At 43.2% G+C, this 18,145-nt stretch overlaps 2 protein-coding genes across 2 annotated transcripts; one reads left to right on the forward strand and one right to left on the reverse strand.

Annotated features, from left to right (window-relative positions):
- The first annotated feature begins 4,811 nt into the window (after positions 1 to 4,811).
- LOC142486018 (histone H1-like) lies at positions 4,812 to 5,719 on the forward strand. Its single transcript, XM_075584679.1, has one exon. The coding sequence runs from the start codon at positions 4,838 to 4,840 to the stop codon at positions 5,492 to 5,494; it is 657 nt and encodes a 218-aa protein (XP_075440794.1). The 5' UTR covers positions 4,812 to 4,837; the 3' UTR covers positions 5,495 to 5,719.
- A 447-nt stretch (positions 5,720 to 6,166) lies between these two features.
- On the reverse strand, positions 6,167 to 6,641 carry LOC142486014 (histone H3). The gene has a single exon (XM_075584676.1). The coding sequence runs from the start codon at positions 6,639 to 6,641 to the stop codon at positions 6,231 to 6,233; it is 411 nt and encodes a 136-aa protein (XP_075440791.1). The 3' UTR covers positions 6,167 to 6,230.
- Between the last annotated feature and the right edge of the window lie 11,504 nt (positions 6,642 to 18,145).

Consider the following 18,145-nt stretch of genomic DNA (forward strand, 5'->3'; position numbering starts at 1 on the left):
ATGGTAGGGTACCCAAGATCTTTCCTCTGGGCCAAAGCCCTTCCAGCGAAGCAGGTATTGTACCGAAACCCTTGTCCTCCTGGAATCCACAATAGACTGGATTTCGAACTCTTCCTGCCCCTGAACTATGACTGGTCTAGGGTCAATTGGTGTCTGTCTCTGAAGCCAAGTGAAGGGAACACCGGTCTAACTGGTAGTCGCACAGTCCCCTACATCAGCGCTGATCTTGGTTATATCAGCACTGATGTGTTCGAGGACTTGCCTGTCTTGCCTGTCTCAGAAGTGATTAAACCATTGGCCCCTCTACCAGTTAGACCGGTGTTCCCTTCACTTGGCTTCAGAGACAGACCAGCTGTTTATTGAGAGGGTGGGGGTGGTGCGTCTATGGGTTTTACTGTTCAACCACAGCATTAACCACCTCTATACCCCACTCAGTCACAAGCTGAGTATTTTGGCAATTCTATTTTGCCTTAACCCACTATATGCTGAGCAGTACCACAGGGGGTCACAGCTAACAACATCATTACTCACAGAGTAGTGTGAACCCTCCTGTACTACTGCAGACACTGTGGAGGTTGCCTCCATGCCATCATTTACCCTCTGTGTGCAACACTTTACTACGCTCACTTAAGGGTAAACTGTCCATATGTGCTAAGTGTCTGCATTTTGCTCTCACTATAACGTATACTGGGCGGCAACAGCAGATATTATTGACATTAGTTTAGGTGTACCTTGGTTAACAACACCTGTATAACACCACTGTTTCCACTGCTACTTACAGGTGTTTCCACCCTATACACTATCTGCAGTTTAGGTGTTTAGATGACCTTATCTAACGCTCCAGTTTTGACATGCTATTCTGTATCCTACTATCCAATGTGTTAATAAGTGTGCACCTATTATCAACAGTGTGGGCCACACAGGTTTTCATCATAGACCTGGCTCTGATAGCACTGATGAATGGATTTAGTCACCAGTGCATATCTTAATCAGGGACAGACATTATATAGGTCTAACTTAGCTTGCATTTCGTCACACAGTATTACTGTACTTATCCACAGTGTATCAATTGAGTGTGTAGCACACGCCTGGATACACTTATTTGGAAAGTGTCTTTGAGTGGGCTCTCACAGGCTCCTCTTGCCTATATCATTAGGTAGCTACTATCAGTAGCGTTTGATCCCCAACATTCATTAGGGATCTTATTATATCCACCCACATACTTGCAGGTGGGTTATTAAGGATAGAGTCACGTGCTGTTTAATACTATTTAATTACGTTTTAACACCCTATTTTTTACTCATGGTTATAAATAAAGCATATTTTAAAATTTACAACATTACAATCCTTGTGACTGAGTGCTGAAAGACTGGGTCCTTTTTCTTTCATATGATATAATCACGTCTCCATCCAGTCAGCACCTCACTGTGCTCACTCTAACACTAGCTGTGCGGGTTTTCTTTGCGTGTAGCGAAATATGGAAGAGAGAAGAATCTGCCGTAATTTGACGACCAGGCGTATCGAATACTTGCCTGAATTCTCGAAGAAAGCGAGAATAGTTATGCGTCATGGTAGTCTCCCGCTCCCAGATGGGGGATGCCCAGGCTAGGGCCTTTCCGTTCAAGAGAGACATAATATAGGTCACCTTTGAACGAGCAGTGGGGAAGCACAAAGGTGATCATTCAAATTGCATCTCGCACTGATTAAGAAACCCTCTGCACTTGTGGGGATCCCCTGCATAGCGGTTGGGAGCCAGGAGATGAGGATCCACAGCCACGGGAAGAACCGGGGAGGGAAACGCCACAGTTGCCATGGCAGAGGAGCCTGGGGAAGGCTGCAATGAGGAGAGTCTAGAGAGCTCCTGTGTCATGGAGGCAAGCTGCGCCTCTAGCTGGAGAAGTCGCTGCATGGGGCTTGGTTGCTCAACCTCTTCGGGGTCCATGTCTGTGCGGCTGAGCATAATGTTACGCTGAGCTCACCACGGACAAGGAGGGACCCAGAAACTGAGGTGAGATGGGTAACAAACTGCACCCACAGCTACGGACACACACCTGGAAAGTGGAAAATAGGCGTCTGGAATCGTCTGGGAGTATAAGATAAAGTAAGATACTCGCCAGACGAGAAGGGAGGTTCCAGAAGATAGGTGGTACCGAGAGCCTGGGGTCCAGAGCCGGGAGGTAGGTCGGAATCTGCAAACCGAGGTGAAGGGGTCGGGGAGTCCAGGAGGTCAGGATACAAACCAAGGGTAGAAGACCAGAGCGGATCCACAGCCAGGCCGGTTCAGTACGCAAGGGATCACTAAGGAGACAAAGAGACAGGAACTGAGGCAGGCACAATCGTGGTTAACACAGGTCATACAAAGCTATGCTCAGCCAAAGAATGAATGGCTGAGCAAGGTATAAGTAGGAGGAAGGACCAATAGGGAGAGGGGGAGTAACGTTGGAGCAGTCCCAGGAAAGATAGAGATTGGTAGGGACAAACTCACCACAGCTGTGCTAGATGTGCAGCTTGTGAGCGGTGCACGCGCATCAGGCATGTGCGCCACGCGGGAGAGGCGTGCGCGGCCTCAGCTGGGGGCGGGAACTCCCCCTGAGGGAGGACGTAAAAGTCCTCTGCCGTGCGCGCGCACGCGCGAGATCAGTAGCTGCTGCAGGAAGCGGAGGAGAAGGGAGATCCCGCCCGCAGCGGCGAGAAGGCAGAGCTGGAGCGGGGTGAGTAAAGTCACGGGGGGAAACCCTTTAGAGAGAGCTGTTCCCCCAGACCTTACAATAAATAAACAAGAAACAATAACATAAACTATAAGCAATGGTGTATCTCTTAATATGTGGAACCAAGGGGGCCGGGGACCAAGGGGGAAGTCCAGAGGGGACCTGGACTATATGTGTTATTTGTATTACTGTATTTCCTCTTGTGTAAGCTGCCAGTGATTGTAAGACGCACCATAGATTTGACACTTACAATCAAGGAACATTACTTCTCACTTACCAGGTTTCAGGAGAGGTCCCAGGTCAGCGGAGGATGAAGCGGGCGGCCTTGACAGGACAGGTCCCACATCTGCAGAGGATTGAAGTAAAGACTGGGGGTGGGCGGGCGGCAGGTGAAGACCATCACGGCATGATAAAATGTGTGTGTTGATGTGTAGTTACCACATCCCTATCCCCACTTTATACAGTTTTCCACTTCCAGACATCAGTGATTAGCTCTTTTCTGGAAGGGTTACACAAAGAAAAAAACCTATACATTGGGCACAATAAGCCTGGTAGAGGTGGCCATTGCACACGGTATTGGGGTGGTCAGCCGTGCTTTGCTTTCACTCTCACTGGGGAGCCGTGCTTTGCTTTCACTCTCACTGGGGAGCTGCGAGCTTCAGATCTATATCACCCTGCTCCACTAAGCCTTCTCCCATTGCTACTGCCAGGGCGTTGGGCAGAGCCTGGCCTGCTACACTGAGCTTCCCTGCCTTGCTTCTCCAAGGACATCAGGCAGGATCCGGCTCTCCAGAACTCCCAGCGATGGGCTACAGAAAGTGAATGCCGCCGTCCCACTGAACAGCCTTGTGCTGAAAGTAAGTGACTAGTGTCAACTACTTGTGACCTTGGGCAAGTCACTTTATCAACCTGTGTCTCTGGCTCCAACAAAATAGATTGTAAGCTCCACGGGGCAAGGACTGTGTCTGCAAAATGTCCCTGTAAAGTGCTACATAAAACTAGCAGCGCTATACAAGAACGTACTATTACTTTTATTATTATATTCTGGTGATAGTGATCCTGATGTAAAGATGTTAAAAGTTCTGGTCTCTGGTGACAATGGTCACAAAACATGTCAGTTCCTATACATAGTGCTAATAGTGACATTACATAGTTATGTAACACACAGGGTGACTAATAACCTAATCTTCCATTAATATCACATATATATATATATATATATATATATATATATATATATATATTTTTTTTTTTTGTAACCGACAAATAAGCATATTTTTAACACTTCCCAATTGTATTATAAAGCTTAAACAAAATAGATGTTTGATTATTACATTATTAAATATATTTACTGTCATTCACATGATGTGTATGTTACTATGATTGTTTTTAGAAAACATAATGTTATACATATAATTCTAAACTATTCATTTGCAGAACAGATGGAATAAAAATATTTTCGAATCTCCCATTTAATAACCAATATTCATAACTGACAATGGAATAATACAGAGCTTAGTACCGGGGAAATGGAACAACATGAAATAGCAATGTACACTGCACAGGAATTATTGTGCTACTTGTACATATATAGTGACTCCCCAGACCATGTTTATATATTTATATGCACATTATTTAAACTGATACTGTAGAATAATATGTCCGTAGTGTCACTGTATGAGGATGGAGGTTGCACATTTAGTCTGAGCAAAGTAAAAGTGACAGAAATAGACAGATATGAATGAAATCTGGCAAATCCCGGGCTACAGAGCCGAACTTTCACCCATTATTCCTAATTGTGTTTGTACTTTCCCAGCAGAAAAATGATACAGCAGTGAGGAGAATATAATTCCTTATAAATTGCATGCAAGAAGGGGGGATGTGAGTAATAATTAGGGGATAAAATGCCCTTTTCTTGCAGCCTCAGAAACACAAAGTCAGAGCAGTGTTTGTGATCCGGGAGGATGAGAGTCAGGGGCGGGGCTTAGTGATTATACCCAATGAGAAAGAAGCTCACTCGGATAACTAACCAATCACAGAGCAGCAGGCTCTTTATATAAGTCCCGGCAGGTCCCCGCCCCCAGTATAACTTTCTGTCAGTGTGTTGGGATATTTTACCTGCAGCTGCAATGGCCGAGACCGCTCCTGCTCCTCCTCCTCCAGCTGAAAGCGCCGCCAAGAAGAAGCAGCCGAAGAAAGCGGCGGGAGCCTCGAAAAGCCGCCCAGCAAAGTCCGGTCCCAGCGTGTCCGATCTGATAGTGAGAGCTGTGTCCGCCTCTAAGGAGCGCAGCGGGGTCTCCCTGTCCGCTCTGAAAAAGGCTCTGGCTGCAGGAGGCTACGATGTGGAGAAGAATAACAGCCGCCTGAAGCTGGCTCTCAAGGGCTTGGTGAGCAAGGAAACCCTGATCCAGCTGAAAGGGAGCGGAGCCTCCGGATCGTTCAAGCTGAATAAGAAGCAGCTGGAGAGCAAGGAGAAGGCGGCCAAGAAAAAGGATGCGGGGAAACCCAAGAAGCCAGTGGCAAAGAAACCCGCCAAGTCCCCCAAGAAACCCAAAAAGGCTCCGGCGGGAGTGAAGAAAAGCCCCAAAAAGGTCAAAAAACCGGCGGCCGCCAAGAAGCCAGCAAAAAGCCCGAAGAAGTCTAAAGCTGCCAAGCCCAGGAAGGCCGTGAAGAGCCCGGCGGCTAAAAAGGCTGCGAAGCCAAAAGCTGCTAAGAGTCCAGCTAAGGCCAAGGCAGCAAAGCCCAAAGCAGCAAAGCCCAAGAGGGCGGCAGCTCCTAAGAAGTGAGACCGAGAACTTCAGCCTCTTACAAACACAAAGGCTCTTTTAAGAGCCACCACAACCCCACATAGAGAGCTGTGCACATAATGTGTAACTGGGAATGTTTCTCCAACTTATCCCATGCAGGGGTTTGTGTTACACTGCCAGAGCATAAGTGTATATGAATTGATACTGCGAGCACTGTAAGGTGCATGTGTAAGTTTGTAGTCCCTAACCTATTGCACGAATAAATGTTTCTCAGACAAACTGACATACTAGGTGATATGGTTTTGTTTGTGTCTACATAATATTCACATACACGGTTTATAGAAAATAAAAATAGTGTCGTTGACATCAGAAAAACTTATTTATCACCATGTTATAAAATAAATGTGTTTACATCACATTGAAAGCATGAAGCACACGCTATTCCATAACACTTCAGTATAATCACCAGTGGCACATGGGAGGGGGGACATTTACAGGTTTGTCTTTACGTGCAGCCATATACAGTATGAAATGGTGACTATGCATGCAAGTCTATATATCACATGACAATGAATACAAATATTTAATTTGCGTGTATCTATATTATCACACATCAAGTACATATGTTGATACAATGATAACACACTTCTTTAATTCTCTATATTGAGATCAGTATCCATGTGTTAATATTGATCAGGCAATTTCATTGAAAATGTGGTGGCTCTTAAAAGAGCCTTTGTTTTTGGGGTGTAAACGAAGTCAGGGTGCAGCCGGCCTAAGCTCTCTCCCCTCTGATCCTGCGGGCCAGCTGGATGTCCTTGGGCATGATGGTGACCCTCTTGGCGTGGATAGCGCACAGGTTGGTGTCCTCGAAGAGCCCCACCAGATAAGCCTCGCTGGCCTCCTGCAGAGCCATGACAGCCGAGCTCTGGAAGCGCAGGTCAGTCTTGAAGTCCTGGGCGATCTCCCGGACCAGGCGCTGGAAGGGCAGCTTGCGGATGAGCAGCTCGGTGGACTTCTGGTAGCGGCGGATCTCCCTGAGAGCCACAGTACCGGGCCGGTAGCGGTGAGGCTTCTTCACTCCGCCGGTGGCCGGTGCGCTCTTTCTGGCAGCTTTGGTCGCTAGCTGCTTACGGGGAGCCTTCCCTCCGGTGGATTTCCGGGCGGTCTGCTTGGTCCGGGCCATCCTGTGCTGCTGCGTCAGTGCGCGTCTCCGGTCAGGAACTAATAAAGAAAAAAACTGACCGTTCTGTTCTGACTGACAGATTAAATCTGTCAGTGGTGATATTGGATACCGAGGCTTGAGCCTCATTACTCCAAGTTCTCTTGTTGAGTGTATTGTCGCACTCTTTAGGAAGCTTCTTGATCTGTGTTACTTGCCACAGTTGAGTTGGTTTCACAGGTTCAGCGCTGTGATGGGTCGTGGGTAGCGGTCAAATGGGTTTGCAGAGATCGCAGCAAGCTTCTTGATCAGCGGGTTTGAGTTCTGGTCCAGTTCCTTGTAGAATTTCTTGTTGAGCTTCTTTAGATGTTCATCTAACATCTCGATACCCAGTTCCCTATGAAGGTCTGCTATTCTTGTAGGAAGTGGAGCGTTGGACGCAATCCGCAGCGCCTTGTTCTGTAATTTTTGGAGAGATGATCTTTGATGTTGGTGGCAACCACTCCACACCGGGGAGGCGTATGTCATTGTGGGTCTAATGATCGCCTTGATCACATTGACTTTGCTCTTGATGGGCATGGTCCTTGTCTTCAGCAGAGGGTACAGTGCTGCCAGCTTGGTTGTTGCCTTCTGTTGAATCTTCTCAATGTGGTTTCTCCAGCTTAGTTTGCTATCTAGGATTACACCTAGGTAAGAGCTGTTTGGCTCCCATTTGACAGCCTCTCCGTTGAGGGTGATTGGCGGGTGTGCCTTGATCCTCTTTTTGGTAAACAGTGTAGCTGTAGTCTTGCTGGAGTTCAGTCCTACTTGCCAGTCGCTGTACCATGTTGATAGCATGTCTAGTGCTTTCTGGATGTTCTTAGCTACTTCTTTCTCTCTGAAGGACTGGGAGATGACTGCCACATCGTCTGCGTAGAGTGCCAGTTGAGTCTTGTGGAGGTCTGTGGGGATGTCATTCATGAAGAGGTTGAAAAGGAAAGGTCCCAGGACTGATCCCTGTGGCACGCCAGCGCGGATGGGGCGTGTTGTTGAGAGCTCTTCTCGCACAGCCACGTGGAATGTGCGCTCCCGCAAGTAGCTTGCAGTCAGCTTAATCAGGTAGTTTGGGAATTTCAGGTTGATCATTTTGTGCAGTAGTCCTTCATGCCAAACTCTGTCAAACGCTTTGGCCACGTCCAAGAAGACTACTCCAGTTGATTTGTGGATGTTGAATCCATGGCTTATTATGTCAACGACTCGCAGCAGCTGATGGTTGGTTGAGTGGTCCTTCCGGAATCCAAATTGCTCCTTTAGTAGAATGTTTTTACCAGAGGCAAAGTGGCGGAGGCGCGTAAGAATAACTTTCTCCAGGAGTTTCGACAGTCCAGAGAGCAGGCTTATCGGACGGTAGTTTGCAGGATCCCTCCGTGGTTTTCCAGGCTTTGGAAATACAATGACCTTGGCTTCCTTCCAGGATTGAGGAAAGTGCTGGAGCCGCATGCATGCATTGAAGATTTCTGTGAGGCATTCCATGGCTGCCGGCGGAAGCTTCTTGATGGCCAGGTTGGTAATTCCGTCACTTCCTGGTGCTTTGCCATTTGCCAGCTTTTCTGCAAGTTGCGTTATCTCAGTCCTGGTGCATCCTTCAAGGGTTTCCGCTTCGGTCTCTGGTAGGTGCTCGGTAAGATGCCTGTTAACTCCTTGCTCAACTTCCCGTGCTATTTTGCTGGCTTGGTTAGGCCTAAAAGTTGTCTCCAGTGTGTCAGCGAGAACCTCTGCCTTGTCCTTGTTGCTACATGCCAGGTGGGTCTGGCCCTGGATCGGTGGATTAGGCTCCTTCTTCCCGGTCAGGCGTCGGGTCATTCTCCAAACAGAGTTGTCGGATTCCTTCAGCTTGGCTGCTGCGGCCTCCCACCTCTCCCCCCGGTGTTGGCTGATTTGCAGTCGCAGTAGTCTGGCAAGTGAGTTGTACTTTACCAGAAGGTCAGGTGTGCGGAACTTCTGCCACTGGCGTCGGGCCCTGTTTTTCTCAGCAATCGCTTGCTTGATCCCGCTCGGTAGGTCGTAGATGGAGCAGCGTTTGGGCATCTGTTTCGGGACGCTGTGCTCTATTGCATGTTGGACTGCGGTAGTAAAGGTGTTAACAGCATCATCAATGTCTCCGTTGGTGTCCAAGGGGCGGGGGTTTGTGATGTTGCTCAACTCTTCTTTGTACAGGCTCCAGTTCGCCCTGGTGAAGTTGTACCTGGGTGTTTGCTGGTGGGTTTCCATCTCGTCGCCAACAGTAATGGTAACTGGGTTGTGGTCTGAGGTCAGTTCCGCCAGGGTTTCCAACTGGACAGAATGTTTCACGTTCTTCAGTAAGACAATGTCCAGGACATCCGGTGTGTGGCTTGCAGTGCCTGGGTAGTGGGTGGGTTCTGTAGGGCCAGCCACTACAAAGTCACTCTCCTTTGAGTAAGCAAGAAGAGCTTGTCCTCTGGAGTTTGCTGTCTAAAGAAAAAAAAAAAAACGCTGCAGCTGCGTATTTATGGACTGCAGATCGCTGTGATTGGCTGCTTTGGTCCCGCCCTTCGCTCTGATTGGTTCTGTGAAAGCCGTTGCGATGTTCAAAAATCCCGCCTCAGACCGATATCGTCCTAATAAAGTTATTATATATTTAGTGCTTGTAAGTGGGACAATTAAAAAGATTTAATGTGATAACATTAGTGTTTGCACAGATACAGCACAGAGCTCTCTGACATGGAACATGTACTTATACCAAGTATTCAAATGATCTTTAATCGGTGAAATGTAATATGAGGGGTTTTCTTTCCCAGATCATTGCTTCAATGGGACTTTCTTGGTTCATCTTCTTCTAATGTTCACATTGTGTTATTATTATAAACCCGAACACAGAGACACAAAGAGGCGGAACCGCGCGGCTCGTTTCCTTAATGCCTGCAGTTCCCAGAGCACCACACGGTGGCAGTGCTGCGCTATAAATGGGGCTTCCCTAAATGTCTTCTCGCTGTCACTGCTCTGTGTGACCTGATCAGCTCATAACCGGGCTCTTTGGCTTCCCTCTAATGCTCCAGTCACAGTAGTTTGCTTTTAATTAAAATACCAAGTCTGTATATGTGTATACACAATGTGTTATAGTTTAAGCACAAATTAAATATTCCATAATGTATTGTGTATTTTCTAAATAAAGATGAACATCTGATGTTAGAGTAATATAACTAGACTGAACAGGGGCCTGTATTTAAAGATATCTATTAAACGTATCCTCATTCCTTATTTATTGAACTATATCACTGCATATGAAATATTAAAATTACCAATGTAAATACACACTATCTAATACATTTAAACAGAAGCTGAACTATATCAAGACTTGTTTTTTATTGTTCAGATACAATATTAGCATGCAAGATGACTATTTAATTATGCATTAATTGTTGCTGTGTTTTTGCATCTTTTTTCCAATGCTTGTCAAACTATTTCACCATTTAGGCAGATCTGGATAAGGATATATTTGTATTGTTTCAATATGTTTTTTTTTAATTAATTAATGTATCTTCTCATACTGTTCATTCTTTTTTAAACTATAGATTTCTTATGTATCCTGAATAAGTCAGTTAGTTATTTGTAACTACAAATTGAAGAGATATTTTCCCCAAAGCTGCACTCAATATCCCATTCTTAATAAGCCTTCACTTTTAATACTTGTCACACTATTACTATGAACAAACATTACACATGAACCTACCAATCTTTACTTTAAGTGGTGAAGAGAAAAACAGTTGTTTTTTTCCAATAGTTTACCTCCTCTAATTAATATATTATCTATAACGTATCCAATGCTGTTTTGTTCTTTTATTATTTATAGATAAAATGCATTACATATGTATTGGAATCAATACATTCAATACTCTAATTTTTTGGAGACCATAATTTTTTTCCCCACAGAAATAAGTAAAATAAAATTAATACGTTGTTTGTGACAACCTCAGTGAATGAAATCTAACATATAATAATAATAATAATAATAATAATAATAATAATAATAATAATAATAACAATAATAATAATAATAATAATAATAATAATAACAACAACAATAACATCATTATTATTATTATTATTATTATTATTATTATTATTATTATTATTATTATTATTATTATGTGGCTAAACCAACATGGTGATTACTTTTACCTAAACAGGTGCTCAAGCGACCAAGTTAATAACACTAGTGTGATCATTTTCTATGCAAATAACTACTTAGTGCTCAAATGTGTCACAATCTCCACTAACCAATCCTACTAAGTAACTATCTCCTATACAATTGCTATCATTAGCTACTCTTACAAACTAGTGTAACAGTGATATATGTTGCAACCAATCTACAATAATAATCTCAGGGGGAAGGTATCTCTCTAAATTGAAAACATTCAGTGTTTGATTCAATGTATCAATCTGCATATCTTTCTACTCTCCTCTGTAGAGGAAATATTGTATATAGTATATTGTCTGTAACCTGGCATATCACCATTATCTTGTGTTATACCATGTTTCCACTGCAGCTATGGATTCTGGGAAATAAACACACATATAAGCATACAGTGTCACCTTTAACTTAATATCCATATTAACATGATCTCCTATAAGCATAGTTCTGCCTTATTATACTGAATTTTTTTGCACAGCTTGCTACATATCGTATAACTTCCATCATGTTTAAAATATAGTTTATATTTCTAAAACATATTTTAGTATGTCTTTGAATATCTGTAATCTAAACAGCTGTTAGATTGTTTTGTGAAATGTAAATGAAGGGAGAGAATGAAAAGCCTGAAAAGCTCCAGCCTCATTGTATTGTATGGGGGCTATGCACTAAGCTCAATGGGTTTGTGTTCTAATGTTAAAAAATAGCATGTCCGTTAAAAAGTGAGGCCGGGGACGCGTTTCACTAAGGCCTTGAGCCCATTTTTTAACGTATGTGCTCAAAACACCCACAGCGTACGTGTTGCTTTTTCCCCCCCTGCTAGCATTCTTAAACTTCCCATACACTAGCTGATAGAAAAAAAAGCTGCATGTAACATTTGCATGGTGATTTGCCATCTCCATGCAAGGCTGTTACACAAGCGATCGTACACTAATTAAAATCATTTTAATAATAGTGTACATGAGCAGGGGGTCTCCGGAGCTGAACCGCATTGGTTTCAGGTCCGAGGACCCCCTACTTCAGGAGATACAGGCCCCGTTATGGGGTGCCGGTATCCCCTGCAGCATTTAAATGTCCCGGTCACGTGACGTGGAAGCTTGAAACTGCAGGGGATACCGGCACCCCATAAAGGTGCCTGTATCTCGGGAAGCAGGGGGTCACCGGACATAAAACCAACGCGGGTCAGCTCCGGAGACCACCTGCACATCGACACTATGAAAGACATGTATATTAAAAAAAGATTTAACAAACATCAATACACGACTCTCCGCCCAAACCCATACAGTACAGTAATGTGCAAAATAACTATTATCCACATATGGATAAAAGATTATTTGCCCATTATTAAACACTGCATTAGCATACCTAAATAAAGTAAATAAAAACAGTAGCCAGCTAAGCCAATGAATACAAGCAATAAACAACATGAACAATGAATTAATTAAACCATTAACCAATGAAACCAATTAATTCCTAAACCAACTCAAAATGAATAGTAGCATTAACCAATCAAACCAATGAATTACTACAACATTAATGAATGTAAACATTAAAAGACAAAGAAAGAAATTCAAACAATATCTGAAATAACCATAAAATGCATTAGCTAATATAACACAACATTAACTACAAACGAACACCAATCGCAAACATTTTATTAGCATTAAGCAGGAAAAAAATAAACAATCACATCCACATAAGAAATTGAAATTAAAACAACAAACAGCAATACCAAGCCACAAATGCCCCCCAAATATTGTCATAATAATGTAATCATCTGTACCTTAAAGTGGTACAGATTAATATATTATCAGTCAATGTGCCTCCCCCAAAAATAAAAAAAACACATCCAATGAAGAAACCTGTAATAATAGACATTTACAAACATTCAATATAGTACTTACCATTAGAAGCGGTGCCCCTCCGACTCCCGGGGTAACAGGAAGCTCACGTACCTTGAAGGCCTCAAACAGCATCCGATGCCATCGCCATGAAGATCCGGATCAGGTACCCAAATCTTCTTTTTTCTTTCTTTAATCACCTTCTTCTATCTTCTTCTGTCACCATTTTTTGATCTTCTTTATCTTCTATCTTCATCTGTCAGTCCAAAAAACCCCATGGTGAATCCCAACCGTTGTTGTCTCGTCGTCTTCTTCGGCTCAAATGAGGCGTCACGGCCTTAAATACGGCTTGTGAAGTCACATTTAGCCTCAAAATGGTTAACAGTCACCTGATTGGCTGTTAAAACCATGTTCCGACTATAAAATTTTTTTTTTGTTACATGACGTCACTTAAAGGGAATGATGCCAGCCAATCACAATGGCTGTGCTTCATTTGCCTTTAAGATGACGTCACAAAGCCGGCGTTACATGGTATTTCAGCAAATCAGAGTGTGGACGCCGTGTGATACCATGTGACACCAGCCATCTTGGATTTAGTGTATACAATAGAGGTGATTTGGTGCTCAAGCATGGAATCCTATTGCAAAGTATTGTGAAAGGAACACTTATGGGACATAAGATAATTTCTACCTAGCTCTTTGCTCCAGATGTCCTGAAGGCAGGGGTATATGCACAAAAACACTCCCCCTAACCTCATTGGGCTGGCCCCAGGTAAGTACTCACTTAAGTAAGTGTCACCAGTGGTCCCTCTCAGTCTGCGTGCTGTTGCCAATAGGGAGAAGTCCAATGCAATGTGGGTTGGTGCAACACACAGCAAAAGAAGGGGGTGATGGCAGGTCTGGCAAAAATGTTTCTTTATTGTGTGGACATAAAAACAGAAGGCTGCAACCTTCTACGCGTTTCGTGCAGACAAATTTATCAAGTGATAAAGTGCAATTTGTCTGCACGAAACGCGTAGAAGGTTGCAGCCTTCTGTTTTTATGTCCACACAATAAAGAAACATTTTTGCCAGACCTGCCATCACCCCCTTCTTTTGCTGTATCTTGGATTTAGTGAAATCATCTTAAAGGCAAATGAAGCACAGCCATTCTGATTGGCTGGCATCATTCCCTTTAAGTGATGTCATGTAAAAAAAAAAAAAATAAAGTCGGAACATTTGTTTAACAGCCAATCAGGTGGCTGTTAACCCTTTTGAGGCTAAATGTGACGTCACAGCCCCATTTAAGGCCGTGACGCCTCGTTTGAGCCCAAGAGGACGACGAGACAACATCGGTTGGGATTTACCATGGTTTCTTTTTGGATTGACAGATGAAGATAGAAGAAGATGATTAAAGAAAGAAAAATGAAGATTTGGGTACCTGATCCGGATCTTCATGGCGATGGCATCGGATGCTGTTTGAGGCCTTCAGGGTACGTTAGCTTCCTGTTTCCCCGGGAGTCGGAGGGGCACCGCTTCTAATGGTAAGTAATATATTCAATGTTTGTAAATGTCTCTTTTAACAGGTTTCTTCATTGGATGTGTTTTTTTATTTTTTGGGGGAGGCACATTGACTGATGATATATTAATCTGTACCCCTTTAAGGTACAGATTAATACATTATTATGACAATATTTGGGGGGCATTTGTGGCTTGTTATTGCTGTTGGTTTTTTTTATGTCAGTTTCTTATGTGGATGTCATTGGTTTTTTTTTTCCTGCTTAATGCTAATAAAATGTTTGCGATTGGTTTTCATTTGTAGTTAATGTTGTATTATGTTAGCTAATGCATTTAATTGTTATTTCAGATAGTGTTTGAATGTATTTCTTTGTCTTTTAATGTTTACATTCATTAATGTTGTAGTAATTAATTGGCTTGATTGGTTAGTGTTACTATTCATTTTGAGTTGGTTTAGGAATTAATTGTTTTGATTGGTTAATGGTTTAATTAATTCATTGTTGATGTTGTTATTGCTTGTATTCATTGGATTAGCTGGCTACTGTTTTTATTTAGTGAAGTATGTTTTTTTGGAGTTAGGTTTTATTATTGTGTATCTGGTGCATTAATGTATTGTAATTAGGGTGCCCGTTGAGTGCTATAGAGGCTTATCATGCCCATATTATTATTATATGGGTATGATGTACCACTATACTACTCAATGGGTACAGGGTGGGTATAGTCAGTTCAGGGTGGGTGCTTAGGCCTCCCGGGTGTGTATCGGGGCAGGCTGGGTTAACCCCTTAATGACTATAGCGGTTAGTAAACGCTAAGGTGATTAAGGGGTTGAGGGCCATTAGAATGTCTTTATTATGTATATTCTGTATGCTTTCTTTCAACGGAGGACAGAGAGACCTGTTGTTGTGGTAAGTATAACTGTATTTATTTACTTTATTTATGTATGCTAATGCAGTATTTAATAATGGGCAAATAATCTATTATCCATATCTGAATAATAGTTATTTTGCACATTATTGTACTGTATGTTTTAGGGGGGTGCATTTAGTTAGAAATAATGTTTACTATTTTTGTAAGCACAACATTGGTACCGCAGGCCCGCGGGTACCCCGGGACTCCCGCGGGGTAAGCCGGGGACACCCGCGCGACCCCCGATCTCCCTCGGGGACCCCCGTGGGGTCTCTCGGGGACACCCGCCGGCCTGTTGTATGGGTTTTGCGCATGCAGAAATGTAGAGCAAGAAATTTTTCAAAGTCCAGCTTTTTTTGCGTCTACCTTGAGCTGACGTGTTCTGTTGAACGCATCTTTCGCGTACGCTAAGGTTACGTAGCTTAGTGCATCCCGCTTAAGGGCAGAATTTAACGCAAACAAAGTTGGACTTTTGAAATATTTCCTGAAAAAAGTCAGTTTTAGAGCGCAAAGTGCCTGTTTGCGTGGCTTAGTGCATCGTGTTCAGCGTAACATCACGTTCTAAGAGCACTTTGCGCTCTAAAAACGACTTAACGGAGCTTAGTGCATGACCCCCTATGTCTTTATTTGTATAGCACCATTAATGTACATAGCAATTCCCATTAGTAATACACGTGGTAATCATATAAATAACACATAATATATAAATAACTGGTCAAGGGAATAAGTGCTTCAGACAAACGTTACATTTAGGAAGAGGAGTCCCTGCTCCGAGGAGCTTACAATCTAATTTTTGAGTGTCTCTGGCACAGTCTCAGGGGGCACAGCTTAATCTATCACCACGTTAGGATCAGAATAAGATCTGAAACTGATTGGGTTCCCATTTCATAGATTTCTTGCTTCCCTAGCAAATAATGGCAAACAGGGCTGCGGCCAATCACAGCATTAATGATGCACAGGAGCCATTCAGGACACATGGTCTTGTCTGAACTGGCCAATCAGGGCTTTAAGTGGGTGATTGCAAATTAAAGGGCAGCGGAAAGAAATATGAATTGGCCAATGGGAGCAGCATCCACCAACGGGGCCCAACAATGGCTTCCATGGCTGACAGGATGTCCCATGCTTGGCTCGGCATCCGGATATTTGGATGGATGACAAAATGTTCTGCTTTTTGGGTTGATTGCCCCCTGGTCTGATCTTCTCCCACGGTCACTCCCCCTTGTATTCCTGCACCGCTCTTCACCTCCAGTCACAGAATTTGCCAGTTCTCTCGACATGCGAGCTGCACAAAGGGTTTCTCAGCCCTGCATGTACAGAGACCTTAGCTATGCTTGTGATGGAATGAGGCCCAGGGACCGGTTAATAAAGGTTACGCCCTGTCACTTGGGTTCATCTGGCTCCAAGGCCCCTGAGATACAGGGTTTTTTTTGCATGCCTGGTTGCACCTTGCATCCCATGTAAATTGAATGCTTTATTTCTAATGTGTTCTGTCAAGAGACCGGGACTCTTTTGTGGGATCAAGCACCAGAGAGGACACAGAGATAAACAAATAAACGGGTATTAATTTCGGCCGACGCCACCAACATGACTTTAACGGAGCAGATTCCACTTTTGCCGCAGGTCATGAGTTTCCAAGCACCGCTGGTTGCAAGTTGTGGAAAGGTAACTTCAAATCTCCAGCTTGGCGTACAAGCAGCCTCGACTTCAGGTGTCTCTGGCACATCCTCAGAGCCCCCCGCTAAGTCTATCTTCACGCCAACCGAGGAGAGGCTTGTGGAACTCAAATTGGTCGATGCTTTTCTAGGTTGCAGTTCTCAATGGAAAATCATGGAGAACGGGGAAACGACCAATCCCAGCATTGATGCTGAATGGGGAGCCAATCACAGAATGAGGGCTCATCTGTGTTGGCCAATCCGGTCTGAACTTGTGACAGGGAGGCTGAGGCAAGGAAGGTGGGAATTATGAGCCAGACAATGAGAACAGCGCCTCCCTCCCTCCTGTTCTCAGTGCCAGCTCACTATCTCTTGGTGAGATAGGTGCCTCTGTCTGGGCACTGGATCTATATCATGAATACATTGCATCCCTACGGTATTAATACCGATTGGGAGCTTAAACATTTCCTAGTCTAACTAAAGAAATATGTTTAAGTTTTTCATTGCTTCTGCTTTTTGCTTCTCTGGTGTTGTTATAATGTCATTTAGATATATGCTGTTGCTCACCATATGGGATATTATGTATACTTTATTATCAGTATATTTATGATATGCTATATTTCTATTATTAATATATTTATTTTTATATTTATCTTCTTTATTATTGTTTTCATTTTTGACAATTTCTTATTTTTATTTCTTTCATTTATATTGATATAAGACAGGTTATTATTTATGATTATTATAATTGTTTTATTATGTTGAGTGGTTATAATATACTTTTCAATATTGCTTATTGTAATATAATATATATTTTTCACCTGTCGTTTATCTTTCTTTATTATATCATTTCTTTATATTCTAATCCATTCCTTGTTTTCATAAATGTTGCTTGAATGTTGGTTTTAAATGATCTTTTGCTACTACTGTTTATACTATTTTACAGTAGTTTTGCAATAAGTTGTTTATTTGTTGTTATACATGTACTATGTATACACTTGTATGTTGTTATCCTTCTCTCCCCTTCTACACACCACTATGCTTGTATAGATGGAACGACAGTCTCATTAATTAACCTACAGCTGCATATAGGAGTTGCCGTTCTAAATCAATTTATTATTGACCTATCACAGTCAAGCTGGTGGTATATAGAGGTGTATGAGATAGTTCACCACTCACGCCCCATCTGCGCAGGCGTGCCGCAGGGATCAGTCCTGGGACCATTCCTGTTCAACCTCTTCATGAATGACATCCCCGCAGACCTCCACAAGACTCAACTGGCACACTACGCAGATGATGTGGCAGTCATCTCCCAGTCCTTCAGCGAGAAAGAAGTAGCTAAGAACATCCAGAAAGCACTAGACATGCTATCAACATGGTACAGCGACTGGCAAGTAGGACTGAACTCCAGCAAGACCACAGCTACACTGTTTACCAAAAGGAAG

This window comes from Ascaphus truei, unplaced genomic scaffold, assembly GCF_040206685.1.
Source record: "Ascaphus truei isolate aAscTru1 unplaced genomic scaffold, aAscTru1.hap1 HAP1_SCAFFOLD_708, whole genome shotgun sequence".
NCBI classification, from domain to species: domain Eukaryota; kingdom Metazoa; phylum Chordata; class Amphibia; order Anura; family Ascaphidae; genus Ascaphus; species Ascaphus truei.